This window comes from Camarhynchus parvulus, chromosome 9, assembly GCF_901933205.1.
Source record: "Camarhynchus parvulus chromosome 9, STF_HiC, whole genome shotgun sequence".
Taxonomy (NCBI): Eukaryota; Metazoa; Chordata; class Aves; order Passeriformes; family Thraupidae; genus Camarhynchus; species Camarhynchus parvulus.
In genome coordinates, this window is record NC_044579.1 from 20,698,070 (window position 1) to 20,721,418 (window position 23,349).

At 49.8% G+C, this 23,349-nt stretch overlaps 1 protein-coding gene across 1 annotated transcript; it reads right to left on the reverse strand.

Annotated features, from left to right (window-relative positions):
* Positions 1-488: 488 nt before the first annotated feature.
* On the reverse strand, positions 489-22,917 carry LOC115907044 (ovotransferrin-like). Its single transcript, XM_030954670.1, has 25 exons — positions 22,754-22,917; positions 20,650-20,813; positions 20,364-20,472; positions 18,988-19,179; positions 17,789-17,924; positions 17,460-17,515; positions 16,256-16,425; positions 15,949-16,135; positions 14,474-14,628; positions 14,267-14,360; positions 13,597-13,626; positions 12,777-12,935; positions 11,521-11,665; positions 11,001-11,065; positions 10,705-10,889; positions 9,849-10,035; positions 9,430-9,463; positions 8,622-8,634; positions 6,788-6,998; positions 6,556-6,650; positions 5,702-5,779; positions 4,535-4,617; positions 3,859-3,995; positions 3,003-3,057; positions 489-2,335 (listed from the first exon to the last, which is right to left on the reverse strand). The coding sequence occupies exons 1-25, from the start codon at positions 22,794-22,796 to the stop codon at positions 2,119-2,121; spliced, it is 3,000 nt and encodes a 999-aa protein (XP_030810530.1). The 5' UTR covers positions 22,797-22,917; the 3' UTR covers positions 489-2,118.
* Between the last annotated feature and the right edge of the window lie 432 nt (positions 22,918-23,349).

Here is a 23,349-nt window from a genome sequence, read left to right on the forward strand (position 1 = left end):
ACCTCCTGGAGTTCTGCTCTGTGCTCCAGCACGAGTAGCTCTGGACACAGCCCCAGCTCAGCCATGGCCATGCAGCCACTCCCCAGGCTGGGAAACCTGAGGCATCTCCTCTCCATCCAGCACAGCCACAGGGTGCCACAGCCACCTCCAGGGCACAGCAGTGCTGCTCTGCCACCACAGCCGGCTGGAGCTGTCCTGTGCACATCACCAAAGTGCCTTTCAGTTATGATTTGTGGGTGTTTTTTGCTATGTGATTATCAATTTCTCAATTAGTCAGAACAAGAAGTAAATACAAAACCAAAAAAAAGCCAACCCCAAAGCCCTCTGTGTGCAGAAAACAAAGTTTTTTGACAACACAGACCTGGCCACAGGGCAAGAAGGTTGATCCCCAGCACTGTGCTGAGCAGGAGCAGAGCCCCATCCATCCATGTGGATCTGACACCTCTGGGAAGAGCCACGGCAAACACACAGACTGAAGCAAGACTTGAGAACAAACATTTAAGCATAAAAGAATTTACTTAAGGAATATTTTTTAAAAATAATAACTTAAAACCCACCATGGCCTCATGGTACCTCTCCCCTTAAGCTGATGGTGGTGCTTGGCTTCTGCATCTTTGCAAGATCAATCACATAAAGAAACAGCAATTTTTTTTGCCCAAAATCATTTCAGCATTATGGATTTGAAGCAGGCAGCCCAAGACCTCCAGCTAAAGGAGTTCAAAGCATGACAAACACGTTCCAACAGGACTCTGCCTGCAGGAAACAGAAGAATGTAACATGTTTGGTAAATATAACCCTCCCCACCTCCTGCACGGATGGCTCCCGAGGCTGGAAATGCAAGGACCAGCTTCACTACAGGCACAGGCCTTTGCTGAAGGCTGCTCCTGCTCTTCCCAACACTTGGCAATGCTGCAGGGAGGCAGGGAAAGCCCCAGAGAAGGAAAAGAACACAACAGATGAGTTGAGGGATGAAGGAGGACTCAAACCACAGGGGAGAGGGGGCTACAAACTACAAAAAGGGTCTGCCAGGAGCCAGCCACCCCCCAGTCCTAAAACAACAGGAGAAGCCACAAAAGAAAACTGACACTGCACTAGAACTCTGCAATGTGCAGGGAGACACAAACTGGGAAAATCTCCCATTTCTTTCCCCTCTTCCTTGAGCATCCCTGCCACAAGGAGGAAGCACACCCACGTGCTGGCAGCTCCTTGACCTTCCCTCTCACTCTGCCCTAAGTGCTGACTAATTAATTACACACAAAGCAAAACCTTCCTGCAGCCACTGCAGCAGGAGACAGAGGAGACTGCACAGCAAATGCCTGGCAGGTCCCAGCTGCAGGTACAGATCTGGAATTGTGCCCATCTCACAGTCTGATGCCATGACCCCCTGCAGCTCTGCCATTCTTTGTTCCTGGCTGTGGGAGGAGAGCCTGGAAGGAGAAGCAGAGTGAAGCTTTCAGGACACAGCCCTCAGCTGAAAAAAAACTCCCAGGAGCTGATCAAGAGAGGAAATCACCAGACATGGGCACAGAGCTGGGCCCAGGGAGTAAAGCAGGGCTGGCAGTCTGGTTTGGATATTTCACACTCCTCCTGCCCCACAGAAATGGGGCTGCACCAGTTTGGAACAATGGGAAGGCAGACACGAAAAGGAAACCAGCTTTTTATACTCTCTGCCCTAATTAGGGAGCTTGTGCAGTGCTCCCCAGCTGCCCCAACCATAAGGTGGTCAGGGTTCTGAGAGGCAACAGGGGTCTAAACCATGGCAGGAAACAACAGGCTCACTCCAGTCTCTAAAACTCACCTGCCAGTGCACTCCTTCCTAATTCGCTTGGCAACTACCAAATGAAAAGCTTAAAGATTAAGGAAAAGAAAAGCCCAGAGGTACAGCAGCCCAGAGGAGGGCAAGGGAAGAGGGGAGAGAATAAAAACATTGCAGCATGAAGGGACAGCCAGAGGGAATCACACCAGCAATTGTCATGTCTCTCCCAAGCCCACGAGCAGCAGAAGAAGACACCACAGTGCTGACTTCCAGCTGAAATTCCTTCTTTTTACATCAAGGTGAGATCTGAGTGCTCCAGACCATCTTTTTCCCTTCAGCCCCCCAGCCCTGTCCATCTGTGCTCAGGCCACCTTCACCAGCCACTTCTGGAGGGCCTCCAAGTCAGCCTCTCCTTCCTCTCCCTTGCTGCCTCGAGCACTGCACTCCACAAACTCCACCTTCATGGGCAGCTGGGAGAAGTCAAAGTCCTTGCCCTTCTTCCCCAGCTGGGCAGGGCCCCCTGTGGCTGAGCCATCCAGGCTGGTGGGGGCTGCAGAGCGTGTCACCCGCAGGGTATTGCTGCAGGGAGAGAAGGAAAAGGGTCAGGAATTGGGGACCAGGGGAGAATCGCCTGCACCACGGCTCTGGGATGTCTGGGGTGTCAGCAGCATGCCAGCTGCACCAAGGACACAAGGCCCAGCACTGCCTTGTGAAGCTCAAGGGAGCAGGAGGGCACTCAGGTTTGGTTTTGTAATAAAGGACAGCAGAAGTCAGATAATGATGATGATGATGATGATATCTTTATCCCAATTTGCCCATGGTAAACACTGGAATAACAGTGCCTAACAGGGCACAACAACTCCCTAGAAATCAACACCTACACATAGGTAGCTGGCAAATGCTCAACATCAGGACAAGCCATTTATTGCTTATTTTCCTGGAGAATGTGAATGTGTGGAAACTAACTCCCCTGCTAAAAGCCAGGAGGTTGGGTGTTCAGCCTGGAGGAGGCAGAGCACAAACAGCCCTGCTGCCGTCTGCTGGCCAAAGGGGTTATAGACCCAGGGAATCATTTAGCTTGGAAAAGCGCTCACAGACCATGGAGTCCCATGTAAACCCAGCACTGCCAAGCCCCAGACCAAACAGACTGCTCCCAGTGCCACAGGGAACTCAGGCACAGCTCAAGGGAGCTCACTGAGGTAAGAGAAAAAGGACAAGAGGGATTGAGATCCCATTCCATACTTACAGCTCTTTCTCCAGCTGTTGCTGGATGAGTTTTGCTGATTTTGCCATTGTGACATCTGGAGAGAAAATAAGGAAATCAGCTCTTTGGTTGTCAGAATTCAGGACCTTGTTCCTCCCCCTAAAGTAAGGCCAGGTCACACTGTGCAGTCACTGGAGCTACCAAGACAAGGACAGCTGTGCCTGCAGTGGGATGAGGGATGCTGCAGCTTTGGGATAGCAGGTGTGAATGGGAACAACCCAACAGTCTGACACAATGCAGGGAATTAACTTCTTCTTGCTAGGCAGGAAGATACTTCAGAGGATGGGTTTGATGCACCAGCACTCCTTCCTGTCCTGCTTTCCACCCATGGCACACAGAGCCATGAAGGCCTCAGGCAACTCCTCAGCTAGGGCAAGAAATAATTACAAAATCCAGATCTGATACTGCGCCAAAATATCCAACACAGGGACCCACACTTCAGTGTAGAACTTGCAGGAATCTGAAAATCCAGTCTTTTTTAGTAGTTGGGTATTCAGGTTACTCCAGAGAAAACATGGAACCCTGGCAGCTGAACATTTTGACTTTGAAGCTGCTGAGTGTATAGGGATAGTTCACTGGGCTTGAGCTGATCCTATTTCCTGCTGCCTGGACACTGAGGAACAGCTCTGCACAAAGCCAGCAGAAACAAAAAGCCACACAAAATCCACCTGCATCACCTACACCCACCCAAAGAGCTGCAGCTCTCCCAAGCACGAGTTTAACACTCCTGCTGAGTAGTCAGAGTTTAAAGCTACACTCCAGCCTTCCTTTTGCTGCAAGCCCAGCTCCCAGGTGCAGCAGGTGTGGCAGAGAGCCCTGCAGGCCCAGCCCAGGGTACCTTGCTTGTTGCAGGCGATGAGCAGCGCGGGCGCGTTCCTGAGCACGGTGCTGTCCACCAGCACCTGGTACAGGAACTCTGCCACGTCCTTCACCTCCCGCTGGAAGGCCACGCTGTCCACCACAAACACGATGGCTCTGGGGCAACAGGCAAGGACAGGGGATGGGGATGGAGCTCTGCAGTCACCTCCCCCTGCAGGTATTCCAGCCTGGGCTGAGATTTCCATGTCTGGTCTCACCCAGCACAAGCGCAGGCTGGCGGCGTGTGCTGGATGAAATACATCCCATGGGCAGCTCCAGGTCTAGCAGGAATTCTTCACCTGTCTCCCAGGATATCCCCCTGCCCCAGGATATCCCACACCCCCTAGAGCTCCCTGCTGCAGCAGCTTTGCCTCCTGGTGCACCACGAGCACAGGTAAGTAGGAAATTCACAGTGCGATTTTGGGATTGTCCTGCGCAGGGTCAGGACTCCATGATCCTTGTGGGCCTCTTCCCACTCAGGATATTCCATGAAGGCAAAGCAAAAATTAACCAGCAGCATCCCCCCACAGCAGAGCTCAGACTCTGGAGGCACCACAAGGCCAGCTCACAGCACTCCCAGCACCATCATTTAGTTTATCCCCTTCCAAAGGATCACCTGCCCCCTCCTCCTGCCCTGCTGATCCCCTCCAGGTTACCTGGCTGCAGCTTTGAACCTCTCCAGGAACTGCAGCCTCAGACTCTCATGGCCTGGAAGGTCGATCAAGGTCACACTGGTGCTCTGGAACACAGGCAAGGAGGAATTAACACCACCTGATGTGGGGGTTCCTGTGATCACAGACTGGGGAAAAGCAGTCTGACCCTGGATTTGTGCCCTGAAGGCACAACCCCACCTGCCCTGACACAGAACACAACAGCCTCACCTACTCACACACACCAAGCCTCACTAAATGCACCAAACCTTGCTGGGAAAACACAAAAATGCCTTTGCAAAAGCCTTTTTTAAATGAAGGCTGCAAAGGTTTCCCTTCCTGGGAAAGGAAGCAGCCAAAGGCAGGAGGTGGCAGAGAACACAGAGGCCCAGCAGGGCCACGTCACTGCTCTCCAGATAAGGCTGCAGCAGCCCCTTCCTGCCCACTGCTCTTGCATTTCACTGGAAACCTTGGCCATGGTTAAAAAAAGAAAAAAGCATTCTGCCTTGCAATCATTTGTCTGCTCAATTAAAAGAGACACAAAAATGGGAAATTTCTTTCAAAAACCCTGCACGTTATTTTACAAAGTTTTTAGCCTTATTATTACTGTTGTTAAGAATGACTGAGAAGGTGAAGCCACAAAACCACCCTCTACTTTCACAACTCACCAGCAGTTAAGGTGCTGCCAGCATTCTGCTCTCCCTGCCACGTGTGCATCCAGCACAGGAGATTTCCAGAATGAAACAATTGCCAAAAACTGAAAACTACCAGATCTGGGAACCTAAAAATAACAGGACCTGAAGCCCAGGACCTAAAAATAACAAAATCCTTTCTGGGACCATATAAAGTCCAGCTGGAGCCTCTGCTTAAACCTGATAAAGCTTTGAATTTCAGGTTTTCTTGGCAGAAACAGAAATTACTGCTGAGGAAATAAACAAAACAGTGAAATCCCCAGAGGTGTGGTTTTAAGTCAGAAATGTTTCACTATTTTACAAGAAAAAAGAGCTTGTGGAGCCCAGTAACACATTACACATCCCAGCATTTCTTTCTCAGTATGCACTGCCTGGAAAAATCCTGCCCTGCACTCAAACTGGGGCCTGAGCAGCACAAAAATTCCCAGGTTTATGGGGGGGAGCAGGAAAAGGCTGCAGCAGGCTGGGGCAGGGCACTCACCTTGTCCTGGCTGAGCCTGTAGGCAGCAGAGCTGTCGGTGATGGAGGTCTGGGTGTCCCGGTAGCGCCCTGACAGCAGCTGGGGGAACAGGCACAGCCTCAAAACCACAGCCTGAGAGGCTCCCCAGCCCCAAACCAGCACCAGCACCACCCTCAGCCCCCTCAGAAACTGAAATGGTCCCACAGGGTAATGGGCAGCAGAGATCTGATCTCAGTTTCCTGCAGGGAACTACACCTGGGGTCACTTTCTCCAGTTAATTAATAAATGGTCATTAGGAAAATATATACATATTTATATTGTGAATCTCCATTAAAACAAGAAGGAAGAGAACGTGCCTGTGAATCTTTCAGAGTTTCCAGCTCTGCCCCTTTCTTTTCCAGACTCAGCAGTAACAGAATATCCAGGGTTGGAAGGGACCCACCAGGATCATCAGCCCAACTCCCATCTCTGCATGGACACCCCAACAATCCCACCCTGTGCATCCCTGAGAGCATTGTCCAAACCCTCCTGGAGCTCTGGCAGCCCTGGGGAGCCCGTTCAGTGTCCCCAGCACTCTCTGGGGGAAGAATCTTTCCCTGATACCCAACCCCAGCTCCCCTGGCACAGCCCCAGCCGTTCCCTCGGGTGCTGTCCCTGCTCCGAGACTGGAGCTGCACACTGCCGTGAGGTCAAGTAACCCTAAGCCTTTTACCATGACAAATTCAAACCAAAACGCAATTTATTTGGACACTCCGTGGTGGCCAAAACTCGCTTTCCATCCCTCCTTACACCCATAAACCCCACCTTTCAATCTTTTCATTAAAAGATTAAAAAGCGAACTAAAGGGAACTCCTTCACCGGGCCTCCCCGCTCACCCTCGCGAAAAGCAGCGTCTTCCCCGCGTCGCAGAGGCCCAGCAGCAGCACGGCCTTGCGGCTGCTCTTCCTGCCCTGCACGAACCGCCAGAGCACTGCGGGAGAGAGCAGCGTGAGGAGGAGGATGAGGAGGATGAGAAGGATGAGGGGACACCCGAGCCCGCCGCTGCCGGCACCGAGGCGCCCTCAGCAGGCCAAGAGGGGGGGGGAAAGGGGTGTTCCTGCAACTCACGGAAGGTGATGGCGACGGCGATGAGCGCGACGAGCACGGAGAGCACGGCGGGGCCGCCCAGCTCCCGCCGCAGCGCCGCCAGGTGCGGCTCCAGCCCGCCCGCCATGGCCCGCACTCGTGGCCACGCCGCGCTTCCGCTTCCGGCCCCGCCGCACGGCGGGAAGGGCGGGGCGCGGGGGCTCATGGGAGCTGTAGTTCTCCCCTCAGGAGCCTGCGGGAACATGGAGTGGTTTAGATGGAAAAGCTCTCAGACCCCAGCGCTGCCAGGGCCACCACTAAACCATGTCCCGAAGTGCCACATACACGGGGCTTTTAAATCCTGGGCAGATGTGCCGGGGCTGGACAGCTTATTCTGCAAAGAAATTTTCTGATGTCCTACCTGAACCTCCCCTGGCACAGCCTGAGGCCGTTCCCTCTCATCCTGTCCCTGTTCCCTGGGAGCACAGCCCGACCACCCCCAGCTGTCCCCTCCTGTCAGGGAGTTGTGCAGAGCCAGAAGGTTCCCCCTGAGCCTCCTTTTCTCCAGGCTGAGCCCCTTTCCAGCTCCCTCAGCCATTCCTGGGGCTCCATTCTCTTCCCCAGCTCCATTCCCTTCCCTGGCCATGCTCCAGCCCCTCGATGCCCTTCTTGAATTGCTGGGCCCAGAACTGTCCCCAGGGCTGGAGGTGCCTCACAGGTCCCAGCACAGAGGGACAGTGTGAAAAATGCGTATTTTATGATTGGCTTTTCACAAATATTAAAATGAATATTATATGTGTCGTGTTAGAAGGTTATGCTGTGTTAACTTTCTTAAGTAGTGTGTTAAATATAGTTTTAGGTTATAACATAATGTTAAAATAGAAACTATGCTATGGAAGATACTTTTTTAAAGAGAGGACTTGCAGCAAGATAGCAGCCACAGGACACCTAAATTTTTCAGAGAAAAAGAATTTATTGCTCCATTATCAGGAGAAACGAACTTCTTCCTGCCTCGCTCAGGCCTGAAGATGCTGTCAGGATTCAGAGGAAGAAGCTGACACTGACCAGACAGAATCCTGTGTTGGAATAGAATTTATGCATCATGTATGAGACGCATGAATATGCAACAGGCTGTTGCTTTTAATCCTCTATTAACGTGGGTCCTTTTTTGGGCTTATTTTGCCCAGAAAAAGGTACCCAGATGTCCGTAACTCCTTTGTTTCTGTTGTCTTGTATTGTCCTAATCCCAATTGTCCAAATTTTTATTACTCTAATTATATTACTATTTTTATAACTATTTTATTACTATTAAACTTTTAAAATTCTAAAAATGTGATTGGTGCTTTTCACACTGTCCTTGAGCAGGAGATGGGACTGGAGACCCCCAGAGGTCCCTCCAGCTTGAGTGACCCTCCAGTGAAGTTCCTTTTATCCTTTAATGCCTTCCACCTATGGGTGCTTACACCTGACATGAAATGCAGATGGTGCAGCTTTTTTTAGGGAAAGTTCTCTAACTGAGTTGTAGAAACAGCCTGTGAGAGGCACTGATTCTCTTTCTTTGCTAATTTTGAAGAAGGGGTTAAAAACCACCTGTCTAGTGTATTCATCCTATCTAAACTGAGGGACTACATTTCATCCTTTCCTGTCACACTCTGCATTTCTGCCATCCAGGGGGATTTTCAGCCAGGCTGCCAGACTTCTCACCACACTTACCATATGCATCCAAAAATCATCAAAATATTCATTCCCTCAAAGCCAGGAGCTTTGGGCTGTCAGCATCTCCTCCATGCCTGCCTTGACAGCAGCACTGGGACACGCTGGATGAGCCCAGGCTGCTCCTCTGGAGCAGAGTTTCAGCAGCCCTTTTTTGCCTTACCTTTTTACTTTCACTGTGGTTCAGAATCAGGCAAAACAAACTACATGTTTGTTCTCAGGTCAGCAGCACAAAATCAGACGGACTGCTAAAACAAATCCTAGATTTTTCCAGAAAGGAAGCCCAAGCCTGGACTCTCCCCATCAATACATGTATGTGCTCAATGAGTCCTGCCTGCTGGGAGGGACTCGGAGCCAGCCAGCTGAGATCTGAGACACAGCAGCTTCTGTTCACACCTCCCATCTTACTCCCACTTTTGGTTTGGAGTGGTTTTTATTCCTTCTTCAGCCTTCAGCTTCCCAGACACAAACATTCTCCCTCTTCCTATGTTCCAACCACAGTGGGGAACCCTCACCTGCCAGGGGGACAATGGGATAATCTGGGCAAAGCAAAAGCACAGAGACTACAAAGCATCTGTTAATTAGGCTCCAGGGTAAATTAAATCTATTTTGCTTTGGCAAATGGTGCAAGAAATTTCCCTAAAAGGCAGCAGTAAGTGACAAGAGCCACGCTGGTGTCTGTCACTGTCTGTCACTGTCCTACAGTGAGAGGCACTGAGGAAGGAATGGGCTTAAGGACCATTTGGAAAAATCTCAGGACACTTGTTTAGATTTTAAATTTTATTTTTTGCTGTGCTGGCAGCAGAGAATTGTAAAGTGTCAAAGAGCTACTTTCAGAGTGATGAGGGAGGGCAGAGAAAGCAGTGAAGGCAGAGGGCCCTCTGTGGGTCAGTGTTTGCTGCTGAGGGCACAAGAGGAGTCATGGCTTGAGGTTTTCTCCCCCACCTCGAGGATCCTTCCCATCTCACTACTTGTCTGCAAGGAAGGTGCACACCTGGAGAAGATCTGGAAAGGGAAAGGACAGAGAGAAGCTCAGATCCTGCTTTTAAACACTCCCGTCCCACCAGCACACACCCAGCCATGCCAACAGTGTCACATCATGGAAAATCCATAGTGTGCCACAAGAAAAGAGCTTTAACCACAAATTCCACACTGCTGGCTCTGGGGGGGGGGTCTCTATTTCCTAAAGGTAAGGAAAAGTCTTTTATTCACATGGCTGCCGGAGCAGCAGATTTTAAATGTGTTCTCAGTTCACCCAAGGAACTTTGAGAAAAGAATATTGACATTTTCTTCCTTTAAAGGCATTGAATGGACAGTTCCAGAAGAAACTGCTCATGCCTGCAAGGTAAGAACTGCAATTCAGGACTTCCTCTGGGGCTGTTCCAGTTACCTGATGGATTGCAGGTGTTGAGGCTGGCAAGTGAAGCATAGTATTTATCTCCAAGGAATTCCTTGTACGATATTCCATCATGGAGACTGATCAGGCACTTTGTCCGGTCTTTAAACAGGAGATCCTTGGATTCATATGCAAACATATTGAAATCATCTTTCCTGGTTCCTTTTGGTCCAAACAGCCTCTGAAATAAAGGCATAAAGAAGAGGGAAGTAGAAAGCTGGCCTACTTCTTCTTCCTGGTTCTTCACCATCAGTCTGGGAAGCCTCAAGCCAGGGTCTGGAAATTTAGGATTGAACCTCCTGTCTGTATGCTTAGAGGAGGGATTGCTCACTGGCAGGCACATTTCTTGCCCCATTTTAACATGTCCCTGAGTGCAGAGATGCTGCCAGCAGGTCCTGTAACTTAACCATGAGTAGAAGCAAAAGGCCCCAGGTGCCTCTCACCAGACCCTGATGGTGGAGCCAATATTAATGTTTGCAGGGAGAAACAGAGATGGTTCAGCCTGGTTCTGGTCAGCTGTGTGTGTGCAGGGAGCCTGATGGTGGGGCTGAGCCTGACCCAGCTGTGGCACAGACCATGAACCACAAAGGAGTTTCTGAAACACCCCAGCAGGAGCAGAAGCTGGAAAGGAGGTGAAAAACTCATGTCACACAAGTACAGTGTGACAACAGCAACAGCTGCAGTCCCACTGCTGCCTAAAGGTGTGTTTGCTAAGGTGGCAGAGGAGAAAGAGCTCTTGGGAAGGGATGGGGGAAGGGGGAGGCCAAGGGGTAAAAGCTTCCACCTCACACTGACTTGGAGAAAATCAGAGCAACCCCACAATGTTTTTCCTACTCTCAGCACTACAAACCTCTTGGTTCTCCAGCATCTCACGGACTTGTGGTGCTTTCTCAGGACGTGCCATCACAGCGTGGGTAGGGACTTTGGCCAGGTTGCATCTTCTGTAATCCATGACATTTGCCCGCTGCCCATCAGTGCACAGCAACTCAAATTGGTCCATTTTCAGATCTTTGGCCCAGCTTTCTGTATTTTTGCCTTTAAAGAGAATGGGTTTGGAGATTCAGAGAGCTTGCATAGCAGGAGAACATCAGCCCCAACACCACCTAGGCAATCATGCAGATGGGGAAGGCAGCCCTGACCACGTACCATCAGTGTTCTCCTCAACGATGGAATGCTTGATAAAGGCCACATCCCCCTGCTCAACCAGACACCTGGGAAGTACAAAAAGAGGCCAGTGATGTAAATGCTTGAATCCTGTCCCTTTCCCACAGATTTGATTTAGACTTGAGTCTTATTCTGTACAATTAATCTCCAAGGACATCCAGGTCTAGGAGCCTTGCCACAAATATTTTAAATATATCTGAAACACAGCCTTTACACTCCTTATTTATGTTAAGAGAGGAGCACTTCTGCCATTGTGGCAGGGCTTGTGCCTCTCCAGGTTTGCCTGGAGGCACCAGGACATGAGTTCTACAGAACGAGGATATTTCACATCAATTTTCAGAAAGCAAAGAAAAAGCATGTATAGAATTACAGAGACATGCCCTTTCAGTGGTGTAATGAAGAAGAAGAGTTAGTGTGGACATGAGGCTGTGCTTCAGCTGTGGCCTGTCCTCTGTGAGCAGCCCCAGGGCGCTGAGGCAGCCTGGCTGTCCCCAGCACGTACCGTAAAGCTCCGGTGTATCCGTAGTACTGCTCGTGGCTGCTGGCAACGCACTTCTCTGGAGGGACCCCCCCTGAGCCCTTGCACAGCTGGCAGAGACGGGAGCTGGGAGGAGACCCGGGAGCACAGCCCTGGCTGAAGTATTCATCTGGAGGCAGGGATAGGAGAAATTCACTTTTCCTGCCCTGAGAAGTTAGGTTTTATTGTAATAACATGTTCTCGCTCAGTGGGGAGGTGGAAATGGGCTGGGAGAAGGAGTATGACTTAGTGGGCAGCACATCGTGTGCATCCAGCTTTGACCATGGAACTTGGGTCCTGTTATTATTGATAATTATTGTTATTATTGCCCAGAGAAGCTCTGGCTGCCCCTGGATCCCTGGGAGTCTCCAAGGCCAGGTTAGACAGGGCCTGGAGTAGCCTGGGATAGTGGAAGGTGTCCCTGCCCATGGCAGGGGGTAGAATGGGATGGGCTTTAGGGTCCCTTTCCACCCCAACCATTCTGTGATGAAGCAGGGCCTAAGGCTCAAGTGCAATAGGCACTATCTTGGCATAAAAAGAGGAATTTTTCCCTGCAAACCATTCCCAGCTCACACAGAGCCAGCCTGAGCCTCCACAGCCTTTATGGATCGGCAGAGGTGCCTTTGGCAGCAGTGTCAGAGCTCTTGGGGTAGAAGGGACAGTAGGAAAGGAAGGCAGGAGCATAGAGAAGCCAAGAATAAAACTAACTTACACAAATATCTTCAATCTTTTAATAATTATATGCTTACTTTGTCTTGCTTGTTAACATTGATAATGTTTCCAAATTATTTTTGTTGGACCACAACTCTCAATGAAGTCTCAGGCAGTCAGATTAAGTTTCGTAAAGATCAGCCTCTGTCCCCTGTTCTCAGCCCTTCCCCTCCCTTTGAGTTTCATCTTTTATCCCCACTCCACACCCTGCACAAGCACCAGGCCCATGTGGGGCAGCCCACATTCCCTTTTTGGGAATACCTCCTGGGCTGCTGCAGAAAGAGGGGAGAGATGTGAAAAAAGCAAAGACCCCCAAAGCAGCTGATGCGCCATATCTTACTCTGAAGCAGATGCCAAAAGCCCAAAATTTTGCTCAGTGAAACCTTAAATAACAGCATCTTCTCTATTTCCTCCCTCCAAGAGGGAATTTTTGAGGCACAAGAAACTTTGAAAACCCCATGAAGGATGGTAAAACATTTTTTTGCGAGCAGATTCCCAACTCAAAGAAATGGATTCCCAACTGGACTCACCAAAGTTGCAGTTGCCTGTCCTGTTGTGGATCAGGCCCATGGGGATGTTCCAGCCAGCAGTTCTCCCCACGGCGGTGTGGCACGACTTCTTCCCCTGCAGGTTGTTCCAGCTGATATCCTTGTCAGACTTCTTCACAACAGCCACAGCAAAGTAGGTTGCTTTCAGAAGATAAAATAGAGAAGAACTGAGGCCTGACCCAAGGATCCCACTATGATCCCTTAGGAGAGAGCACTGGCTTCACTTGGGAAAGGGCACCTATGAACAGCACAGAATTACTTTGTGCTTATAAATACTTGGCCAGGCAGCAACAATGGAAGAGTTTGTAGATGTGATGCATCTACTTCCACCACACTCCTGGGAAATTATGATCCCTGACATTTCCCTGCCCTCCAGAGCTCTGATACCTTGGTATAGGAGAAGGTTATGAGAAGGCAAGGCACATGTGAGAATTTCGTATCCACTCCTGATTTTTATTCTCTCCTTAGCAAAGGACAAAACCCTCCCCTCCTCTCCCCCTTTCCATTTCTAGAAAGAGCAATTTCCTAGTGCTGCAGCCCAGCCCCTCTTCCTCTGTTCACAGCCCTGACACTGTTATAGTGTGACCACACCAATCTCTGCCACTACCAAATGCTTCACCTTGATCTTATTGCAGCCCCTCATTTTCCCTTCAACTGCTAAACCTATCTCCCAAAATTCTGATATCTACACTGCACACTCTTTGGGTGGAGACTGGCCATTTATTCTCCACTCATGACTCATATCTACTTTTCTACTTATATCCCTCTGGACTGTTTTCTGTCCCTCCGTTGGCAGAATTACCTGGTTCTTCTTGTGATTCGCAGTGATTGTCTGTGGGAGGGGAGAAGAAGAAGATTTTAAGTTAAATACACCTCAAATCCAAAAGAAAAATCAAGCTCACTAATTTCTGGAGAAACTCTGTTGTAAAAGTGACCATTTCAAGTAACACCTTGTGCTTCAGCAAAACAAAGCAGAGCCTCCAGCTGCTCCTCTGAGCTAAAACAAGCAGTTTTACCAAGGCTGGTGATAAAGGACCAGGCCATCTTAATCAAAACAGAGTTCCTGACTATCCACACCTGCTCTGCTTTCATGGAAAGACAAGGCCTGAAATGGTGAGCAGAGTTGCCTCAGAGCACTGTGTGTTAGGTTGGGTATCAGGGAAAGGTTTCTCCCCCAGAGGAGTCGGGTGACACTGCCCAGGTTCCCCAGTGAATGGGCACGGGCCCCAAGGTTGCCAGAGCTCCAGGAGCCTTTGGACAATGCTCCCAGGCACAGGCTGGGATTGTCAGGGTGTCTGTGCAGGGCCAGGAGTTGGATTGATGATCCTGGTGGGTCCCTTCCAGCCCAGGATATTCTGTGATTTCTGCAGGAGGCAGCACTGCAGCTGCTTTGTAGGATTCCAGAATAGAACCAGCACTTTGGCACCAGCCCATTCCCCACCAGCTGGACCCTGAGACAGAGCTGTGCTTACCCTCATAGCTCTCTGCCATCACTGGCACCAAGCCACACATGCCAGCAGTGTAGACAAAGCCTCCATCTAAGCTGATGGCATCTGCTTCACCTTTCTGAAATGGAAAAGTGCAGAAATGAAACGCTGCACATCGCCAGGCCAGCGCCTCCCAGAGCTCAGATGGTAAAAGACATTCACAGTGAGAAGAAAAGGGGGAAAAAACTGTACCATGATCTTTGTGATGCATTCCTTGGTGTCCTCTGCCACAACACACTCCACATCCCCATTGCTCATCACGCTCCAGACGTCACACTTCTTCTTCTCGTCCCTGCCAATGGCACACCACTGGATCTTGTTGTTCCTGCGGCTGGGGCTCAGGCGATCTGCAAAGGGAAAACAGGGGTGAGCCCTGCAGAGCCACCTCCTGGTGTCACTGACATATTTTCTGAAAAATCCTTTCATTAGGATCTTTTCTCCTGAGAAGCTGGGAAGCTTCAGCTTCCCCATGTTTTGCTGCTTTGGAATGTGATTTGGAGAATTGTTTACCCGGCATGTGAAATTGTTTTTACTCGATGACCAATGACAGCCACCTGTGTCGAGGCTGTGAGCAGTCACAAGATTTTATTATGATTCCTTTCCTTTCCTTGCTAGCCTTCTGATGAAATCCTTTCTTCTATTCTTTTAGTATAATTTAATATAGCATTTTCTTTTAATATAATACATATCATAAAATAATAAATCATCCTTCTGAAACATGGAGTCAAGATTCTCATCTCTTCCCTCATCCTGGGACCCCTGCAAACACCACCACAGGCTGGTGTGAGGGACTTGGCCACAAACCACCTGTACACACCAACCTGCTGCTGCTCAGGGCAAGGAGTTCTTGTTAATTAAGCCCTGGGCTGGCAAGAATAGAAATGGTGGTTCTTGAGCTAAAGAGGGCTCAAAAATCAACTTACAGGTCAGAAAGGTGAGTTGCTGCATAACACAAGCCATTCTGGCAGATTTCTGTTAGCTAGAACAGCACAACCACTAAACACCTGTGGAACTGCTGCCTGTAATATGTCCCAAATTTCTGCACTCCTCACAGCCCAGACAGCCATGAGACTAAGACCACACTGAACTGGAAACCTAGTTATGTTTCTGCAGAACAGCACTTGAATAATCTGGTTTGATGCTATGTGTAGTCCATTCACCCCCTTCCATAAATATCACTTAACAGAAGTGAAGTACTTTAAATTGTACTATGAATTCTAAGTGGGTTTCAGAGATCATTTGTGGGATGTTTGACTCTCAGAAACCTATCACAAAATGCTTGATGAGTCTAGATGTAAATCAAGGACATTGTTTCCCTCAAGTGTCTGAACCTGATGTCCTGGAATGTTCCTTCTTTTTACAGCCTAGAAATGGTTTTTCTAAGCTGCAGTTTTGACCATGCCCAATCTCTACCACCAGCTGAATAACTGGTGTGGAGTTTGTGTAGATTTACCATATTTGTCAGTGTGGTGATTTGGATACAACAAATTCCTTTGTTGATGTTAGTGAAGTTTGTGAAGGTTCTGTGATTTCACATTAAATATTTTGCAGATAATACAGCCTGTGTCTGAAAAAATCATGTTCTTTTTGCCTGGCTGTATTTGCCAATGCCAGCTCTTCCACACAGCCCATGCTGACATGACACTGGTGTTTGATATCCTGCCTACCTTGCTGGAGGCTCTGGACAGCACTGTAATACTCAAAGCCCAGGTAGAGCTGAGAATCCATCAGTGATGGGATTTGCTTCAGCTGTACTGCAGAGTCTTTGAAAAGCAAGTCTTTGAGGGCTGGGTCCTTCTTGCCAGGTGGCCCAAAGAGGTGGAAGGTGCTGGTTGTGCCCACACCAAATTTTTCCTGCCATAAGGGAAAAAGAATCAGCAAACAACCACGCCAAAACTCTTGTAAAGCTGGATAAAGCAACCAAAACCAGAGGACAGGGGATGTTAGAGGAAGGAAAGGAGAGACTGGTGGTACCTGTGCTTTGGAGAGGAAGTTCCAGATGTCATTGACCTTGCTGTCATCTCGAGCCACAACGGCATGAGCAGGAACCCTGGCCCAGTGACAGGCCTTGTAGTTGTCCACGGGCTGGCGGGTGCCATCCAGGCACAGCAGCTCGTACTCATCCTTCTCTGCTGGGGCATTTTCTGAAGGAAGGGAGGAACCATGAGTTGCACCATCATGAAAATAGACAGAAAGGTGAGTTTGGGAAGATTTGTAATTAATTTATTTCTGTTGAAGCTCTGGGGGGTATTCTTAGCAGAAGACAGGTTGCAGGCACCCCCTTGCCATGGGGTCATCTTGGGCATATGAAGGCAATGCCTTTGGAAGAGAGATCACCTCAGCCTCTGCCATAACTAACCCAACAGTACAAGGATTTATGCACAAAGGGATACAAATAGGTTCACAAATCCCATACAAATGGATTGAGCAGGTCAGGAGCTGCACACGGTCTGTGAAGGCCAGTAGCTGAACAATGTCAAGGCTGCAGACAAAGCCCAGGAGGGAGATCACGAGGGTTACATGGGAATTCAAGAGTGGAGGGACTTTTGAAGATCCCTGGTCAAGGCAGGAACAGAGCAGAATGTTCCAGGTAGATCTCGAAACCCTTCAAGGATGGAGAGTGCACAGCTGTCCTGGACAACCTGTCCCACTACCTCACTGTCCTCAAGAGGAAAATAATTCCCCTTGTATCAGGTCCCCAGGCTGATCGAGCCCATCCATCCACAGAGCACCTCCTCGCAGGACAGTTATCCCTGCCCCATGACCACCTTGGTGACCCTCCACTGAGCTCACTGCAGGTCCTGGGTGTGCCAGGCCACCCTTGGTCTCCACAGAGTTAGTGAACTCTTGCTGTGGGCTGAATTCCCTCCAAAATCCCTTCCAGAGGGATGGGTGACCTGTTCAATTGCTCACATTACAGTTGGCTCTGAGATATGGCACCAAGCAGGTATTCCAACTACAAAGAACCTCAGAGAAGAAAAAGTTGATCCACCATAATCCCATTTCTCATTAACAAGGATGAGTCAGTTCACAATGTGCAAAACTTTTTTCAAGAGATTAAAGAGGCATTTGGGCCTGGAGAGGAATGAAAGCTGCACAATGTAGACAAATTGCAGGATAGAGTGGCAGAGAGAGGTGGGGCCAGAAAGAGGAGAAATGAGGGATCTTGCAGGTGTACCTTGAACAGTTGTGTGTTTCACAAAGGCCACGTCTCCTTTGCCATCTTTCAGACAGCTGCAGGTGGGAGGAACAGAAGAGAAGTTAGAAAAACTGATATTGTGGCTCCCTATCTCCTGTTTCAACAAATTATTTTTTGCATAAACTGCAGGCATAGAGCAATGGTCTTCCCCAGAAAAACTATGCTGGAAGGGAAGAAATTGTAATGGCAGAGAAACAATTCAGTCTCTCCAGGACCTGTGATTCCAACTCAGCCTTCCTTGGTACAACAAAAACTTGCATGTGTCAGGGCTAGAATGTTTTCCCAAAGGAAAAATAAGTCTCACTCACTGGAAAGCTCCAGAATATCCAGAATAAGGTCCCGTGCGGGACATTTTGGTCTTGGCATCCCCCTTGCACTGACGGTACAGTTTGGCTTCAGTGGTGACACCAGGAACACAGCTGGCAGAGAAGAAATTGGCCACAGCTATGGATGAGAAGGAAACAACAGTTGGTACCAAAAATTCACTTTTAGGAGGACTGGGAAGGGAGGGGATCCACAAGAAATGTCAGTGCCCTGCGAGCTACCTCGGGACCCCCACAGAAGATGGGGCAGCACCCCTTTCACCATGACACCAGCCCTGGCTGAGCTCCCACCCCAGTCTCACCCTGACACTTGGTGTCACCCCTTTAATGGTGACACCAGCCCTGGCTGAACTCCCACCCCGGTCTCACCCATCTGGTGTCACCCCTTTAATGGTGACACCAGCCCTGGCTGAACTCCCACCCTGACACTTGGTGTCACCCCTTTCCACCGTGACACCAGCCCTTGCTGAGCTCCTATGCCAGTCTCATCCTGACACCTGGTGTCACCCCTTCCACCGTGACACCAGCTGTTGCAGTGTGATGTCATGGTTTGCCTCAGATACCCCAGGTTCCTCCCTGATAATTCCCTGCCAAATGTGTCAATCATCCTTCCTTTCCACACTCTCACCCCTGCCAAGTGCTGTCGGTCAATCCTGGCATTCCAGAAGGGCATTGAGTGATTGGCAGAGTTCAAAAGATGCCCCACTCCTGAGGGGACATTGGGCCATCCAGGTGTCCTCTGTCCCCTGAGACTTCCCCCCCTATCTGGTTGCTGGTCCCTCGTGTTCCTTCCCTCCCCCTCTCCCCAGGGTTAAAAGGAACAGCTACCACGCGGTTTGGGGAGTTCTGTTGGAGCTGTTGCTGGATTCAGAGGCCTGTGGGCCAGGAATAAAGCTCTGGATGGAAAACCTCCATCAGAACTGACTCCTTTCCTTCACCTTGCCTTAAAGCTTTTCTGCCAAGGTAAACCTGAGCTCCTGCAAGCCTGGACTTATCCCAAGCACCCAGCTGCAGCATCCACCCAGCCAAAGGTGTCTCTGGGGTGAAACACCACAGCTGCCACCTTTTGGTCAAGCAGCAAGGGCCAGACAAGCCCAGGCACGTCCCATCCAGCTATATTGGTAAAATTCCAATAACCAGCCCTGGCTGAGCTCCCACCCCAGTCTCTCCAAGCCCCAGCTCACCTTGCTCGATGGAGCCCGAGTCTTTGCCGTCCCACTCGATGGCCCCACGGTGGATGAGGGTCCCAATGGGGATTACCCAGCCTGCTGACCTGCCCAGCCCTGTGTGGCAGGAGGTTTTGCCCTGCAGCTCATCTATAGAGAAGCCTGTTCCTTTCTTCACAACGGCCACGGCGTAGTAGCTGGTAGTGGAGCCTGCAGTGCAGGAAAAAGGAATGGAGCAATAGGAAAAGAGGACTTAGGGACATTTCAAATCCTGCTAAACCCCCAGTTTCAGGGAACAGAGTGCTGCACCTCTAAACAATCAGCTAATTTGGTGGAACACTTGTGGTTTTCTCATTTTCTTGGGGGTGAGCTAATGCTGCCCATATTGAACTAATGCTGCACATTACAAATTCCAGTAAGTGACCTGAAAATGCTACCACATTCAATGTACCATAGTTTTGTAAGGAACTTCACTGAATCTTTTTGCAAGTCTCTTCTCAATTGCTATTGCCCACAGAAGCCTTGTGAGACTGAAACTTCATATTTAGTATTTAGAATTTTACCCAGTCTGTCACATGCTATATATGGATAAAATGACTGAGTTTTGGGGGTGGTACAGACCTCAGCCTTTAAGTTTGAAGATCTTTTTCTTAACTACCACATTGGGAATGACTCTGCTGCATTGCTTGGATCCTGAATATTGTGTACAAACAGGCTGAACTCCAGGGAAGAGGACAAAAGAGATTGGAGCTTTGGATGTGGCAGGGAAATAGCATCTGTTTGGCTTCCAGGAAAAAGATGGGAGAGATGAAGGATGGTACAATGGGTGAATAGGGATGGAGTCATGGATCTCACTCTGATCAGAAGGGATTGTTGTAGAGCCCTTTTTATGCTTCTCCTTTTTTCCTGGGGATTGCCTGCATTTCTTGCCTCAGTGATCTCACTGGGTGTCCCTCCCAACCACAAGTAATGCTGTTGCCTCCCCAATAATTTTTTTTCTGTCTTGATGACTGCACAGGAAATCACAGAACTCATCTGTGCCTCCCAGCTCTGTGTTTTACCCACAGAGTTCAAGGCCACTGAAAGCAGAAGATCTCTGGGACCAGCACTATTTTTATGCCATGTTTCTGGAGGACCATGATTTCTGCTCATGGGATCAGAGGCCTGCACTGCAGCAAATGACAAGAAATGGGGCACCGGGTCTTCTGACCATGGGTGATGATTCACATTTTGCTGAACTGCCCCCCCATGCCTTCCCCTCTGGGAGCTGGAAACCAGGGGCAATATCTTGAACCTCCAACCAATATAAGTGGGAACTCTACATGCAAGGGATGGCCTCTGCACTCTCAGTTTGTTACCACCACTTGACTTAAAAATATTGCATGGAAATGTACCTTCACTGTGTTCATAGACCTCAGCAGCAATGGGCTTCAGCTTGTAGGGAGCAAGGCCTGCCTCAAAAACTTGACCTCCATCCAAGCTAATGGCATCTGCTTCACTGTTCTAAACAACAAAGAGATTTCAGCAATTAACAAAGAGCAGGAAAAGTGCTTCCCAGAGTCTCTCCTGGATCCTTGTGTATAACAGGGGGATCACAGGTAACAACCAGAAAGGAAACTCCATCTCCAGGTGTAACAGGCTGCTGAAACATCCCAGCAGAGGCATTTGCTGCCCACTCACCGAAATGGCTTTTATGCAGTCAAGGTATGATGCTTTCTGCAGGCAACTGAAAGCAAAGTTCTCCTGTTGCATGTGGTCCTTCAGGCTGTTGCATTTTTTCTCTTCTGCTGAGGATATTGTGCACCACCTGACACTTGGCTTTTGGGGAGCAGCAAAACACAGAGCTGTAGAAAGAACCAGAAATAGTTTCAGAGAGGTAGAAAGGCATTGATTGGAGAGGAACAGCATCTCTGTGAGCACAAGGTCAATGGTTCCCTGGGAGCACAAGGTCACTGCTTCTCTGTGGTCATGGCCTTGAGTGATCCTGCCACATGCAGGATCTCTCCTGCACATCCAGTTCTCTCATCCACAGCATTAGGAGAACAAATCCACACACTTCAATAGAAATCAAGCTCAAGCCTTTGCAAAAACAGAGAGAAAAGTTGGAGCCCTGAAGCAGTGCCTGTGCCAATAACCCCAGAGGGGGAGCAGCTCTGACCTGGCCAGGCTGTGTGCAGTGCACCGCCAATCTCACCTCCTTGGCAGTTGAATGATCTGATCTATTGAACTGTCCCTCTGTCTCACCCGCTCCACTGCACCCCTGAGAGATGCCACAGCACCACCACAGTCCCTCCATGAGTGCCCCAAGCAGTAAAAGCAGCTGAATGGCTGCTCTGGGGGACCAGAACAAAGCAAAAGCCTCTGGTGGATGCAGATTCATGTCTCCTCCAGAAACCTGAGCCCAGGAATGCTGGAAACTTGCAGTTCAGGGATGTGGCTAGCCTGTGCTGTCACTTCACCTGCACTCTGCCCCTTCTGGGCAGGGCTGTGCAGACCAAGAGGCCACTTGCACCCCACTATCTCTCCAAACCTCGATGGCACATTTCCTCCAAACACCTTAACCTGTGTAGTTTCCATTTTCTCCTTCACCCCAGAAATAGCCTCTCTTTACCTGATTCCTGAGCCTCCCAGTGGACATGCTGAATTTGGCCACAGGGAGAATCCTTAGCCTCAATTCCTATGGCAACCACCTCTTTTTTCATATGTTTTTTAAGTTCATCATACATTTTCAAGTCTTGGCTACACAAAGCCATGGTCACCTAATGCTGGCAAGCATCCTGCCTGGGGCAGAGGCTGGGGACATCCTGAGGGAGTCAACCCAGCTGTACTGGTGACACTGGGAAGGCAATGGCAGCCTGAGTGCCCTGGCCACTGTCACAGACCTTTTGGGTGACTTCTTGTCTCTTTCTGTGCAACGGAGGAAGAGGAGGAACCATTAAAAAACCATCTTTGCATGCTAATATTCAGCAGAGGTGCTGAAGGACTTCCTGATGCCAGAGGCACAGGGAGCACTTCCTAACAGAGGACATTATTCACCACCACACTTTTATGGGGGATCAGAAGAGACCTGCTGCCTACTCCAGGAAGGAGATCCCTCTTTCCCTGTCCAGGTATCAGTCCCCAGGCCAGGTGCAGCCAGCAGTCTCCTTGCCACGGCTACCTGCTCATTGCCAGCCAGAGCTGTGAGCAGAGAAAGAGGAAAGAATTGCTCCAAGCAGAGCCAGCCCTGCAGCAGCACAAATTTGGCATAAATAGGCAGGAGCCTGAGCAAAGTGCAGCTGCAGCAGCAGGACAGAGCAGCGCAGGAGCAGAGTGGGAAGCACACAGCATCTTTCATTATTTCAGCTCTATTTTACTGTCACTGCCCTAAAGTTTAACCAAACACATGCACACACTTGACAGGCAGGTGTTGCAATAATTTCTCCCCCCTAGCTGTGCCCGTGCTCCTCTCCCAGCACAGCACTGGCCAGAGGATGATTTTTCCCTTCACCACCTGACAGCCAGAGCGCAGAGCCCATCCCAAGCATCCCTCCTCCTTGCAGGGTGGGCATCGGCAGTGTGGGCAGCTGCAACCCTCCCTCCATCCCACAAAGCTGTCAGTAACATCAAAACACCATCCTCCTTGACACATCCACGGCTGCCAAAGCAAGTACTGTTCGTGTCCCGGCTTTTCCTTAACAGCTGTCTGGGTCTGGTGTATGCCACAGCTCCGAAACAGCCTTGCCTGGGGGACACAGAGGTTTTGACTTCCTTCCCCCAAAGTTTGCTTTCAGCAGACACTTACCCACTATCCCAAAGGATAGCACAGTGAAGAGTGTGAGTTTCATGCTTGAGCAGGGGTCGGGTGCCGTGGGAGGGGTGCAGCAGCCTTGGTCACAGACCGTCCCCTCCGAGTCTGTGATGGCTCTGGAACCGCTTTCTGCCCCTTTTATAGAGGAACAGCCTTGGCTGTGTTTGCAGAAGCAATGACCTAACACTGTTTGTCCTTCCTTGTTTCTCAATAGCTCCTAAATCGCCCCCCTCCCTGGATCAGCCCATTTTTAGGAAGCCTTTCACTTTGGCACTGAACCCTTCCGCAGGCGGGAGTTGGAGCAGGGCAAAGCACTTTGCATTTTACAAGGGGCTTCAGATGGAAAATTCCCAAGTTGTGACATTTGAATTCTCCTGTGGGCTGAAACGCTGCAGGAGAGGCGATTTTCTTTGTGCTGCCCACCCCCTGCCTTGCCCAGAACTAATCTCAGAAAGTCCCTGCTGGATCCAGAGCTGAGTTTTGTGTGTTTGCCAGTAACTGCTGCTGAGGTGCCCGTTGCCCCTTGGCTCGCAGCACCGAGTGCCTGCCCGCTCCCTTGCGTGCTCCTGGCAATGGCAGCAGGGTTGAAA

What these genes read in the sequence shown, in the direction of transcription:
- LOC115907044 (XM_030954670.1), bottom strand. Translation starts at nt 22,796, where the DNA reads ATGAAACTCACACTCTTCACTGTGCTATCCTTTGGGATAGTGG. An exon ending in AATGCATCACAAAGATCATG is followed by an intron (nt 14,361 to 14,473) that starts GTACAGTTTTTT and finishes TTTCCATTTCAG; the next exon opens with AAAGGTGAAGCAGATGCCAT. An exon ending in CAACACCTGCAATCCATCAG is followed by an intron (nt 9,464 to 9,848) that starts GTAACTGGAACA and finishes TTCCCTTTCCAG; the next exon opens with ATCTTCTCCAGGTGTGCACC.